The sequence below is a fragment of the Limulus polyphemus genome, unplaced genomic scaffold (assembly GCF_000517525.1).
Source record: "Limulus polyphemus unplaced genomic scaffold, Limulus_polyphemus-2.1.2 Scaffold2606, whole genome shotgun sequence".
Classification (NCBI taxonomy): domain Eukaryota; kingdom Metazoa; phylum Arthropoda; class Merostomata; order Xiphosura; family Limulidae; genus Limulus; species Limulus polyphemus.
Genome location: NW_013668216.1, coordinates 3962 through 5318, shown reverse-complemented (window position 1 = coordinate 5318; position 1357 = coordinate 3962). Strand labels below are relative to the sequence as shown.

The 1357-nt window shown below is 50.8% G+C and overlaps 1 protein-coding gene across 1 annotated transcript; it reads left to right on the top strand.

Annotated features, from left to right (window-relative positions):
• Positions 1–295: 295 nt before the first annotated feature.
• Positions 296–1144, top strand: LOC106467415. The gene has a single exon (XM_013927764.1). The coding sequence runs from the start codon at positions 296–298 to the stop codon at positions 1142–1144; it is 849 nt and encodes a 282-aa protein (XP_013783218.1).
• Positions 1145–1357: the final 213 nt, after the last annotated feature.

Sequence of the window (1357 nt, the reverse complement as noted above, 5' to 3'; positions counted from 1 at the left end):
AGGTGGAAGGGAAGCGTGCAAGATTGCCTCTCTTACTGGAGCACCTATGTGAACTCCGATCACGCTATTGTCCATTGTCGTCTTACCTTTAGGTTCCCGGGAAGACAGCTCCGCAAGCCCCTGCATCTGGCAACAGATAAGTTGTCCGACCCAGACATGAAGCAACGATACCAACGTCAACTAGCAAGTGCGCTCGTACCTGCTGCTCACGATACCGCCGAACAACTTTGGACAAGGATTTCCACTGCTATGCAACGGGCATGTGTAGAAGTATGTGGTAAACCATCTAATGATAATGGGAACCACTGGATCTCTTGAGATTCTAGAATGTAGACGCCGGATTCCTGCAGGTTCAGAACATAATGCTACCAGACGTATGATCGGTAGGGAACTTAAGCACAGCCTTCGGGATGATCGAAAAGCTTGGTGGTCTCAAAAAGCGCAAGACATGGAAAACGCCAACAATAGCGGTAACTTGCGCAGATTATTCCAGCTGATCCGATCCACGGGACCCAGAAAGCTTGGGGTGAGCGAGACCGTCTGTGAGAAGAACGGTACTCTCATCACTAACAGAGGCCGCCGTCTGGAGTGCTGGACGGAACACTTCAAAGATCAGTTTAGCTGGCCAAGCGTGAGCGCCCCGCTGGAGATGTCTTCGCAAACGGATGTATGGACCACCAATTTAGAACCGCCCACTGAGGAAGAAATTGTAAGCTGCATCAACTCTATGAAGCGCTTCAAGGCTGCCGGACCCAACGAGGTATCCCCAGCTCTTTTCAAAGACGGTCTGGGCGTCTTAACCCCAGAACTCGTGCACTTGTTCAAGGTAATCTGGGAGGAGGAAAGCGTTCCAGAAGCATGGGGTGACTCGATTATCATCCCAGTGTACAAGAAAGGCACGCGTGGTGATTGTGCCAACCACCGAGGCATTAGCCTCACACCAGTTATAAGCAGGCTGTTAGCCGCTCTTTTACTGCGGCGACTCACCCCAGATAGAGAAAAGTGTATAAGAGAGGAGCAAGCGGGATTCAGACCCGGTAGGGGCTGCATTGACCACATCTTCACCCTTCGACAGATCCTAAAGCAGAGACGTGTACAGACAACCGACCATCGCCGTATTCTTGGACTTCAGGGGAGCATTTGACTCGGTAGATAGACAGGCCCTTTTTGCGACACTACTGCAAAAAGGAATGCCATGCAAATATGTGAATATCATACGGGCCCTGTATGGACAAATGGTGGCCCGAGTGAGGGTGTACAATGAGCTGTCGCCTAGTTTTACAACCATGAGCGGAGTGAGGCAAGGATGCCCACTCTCCCCGTTCCTCTTCAACTTCGTAATAGATACAATCATGGA

Excerpts from the sequence above, each read along its gene's own strand:
- LOC106467415 (XM_013927764.1), top strand. The coding sequence starts at position 296 with ATGGGAACCACTGGATCTCTTGAGATTCTAGAATGTAGACGCCGGATT.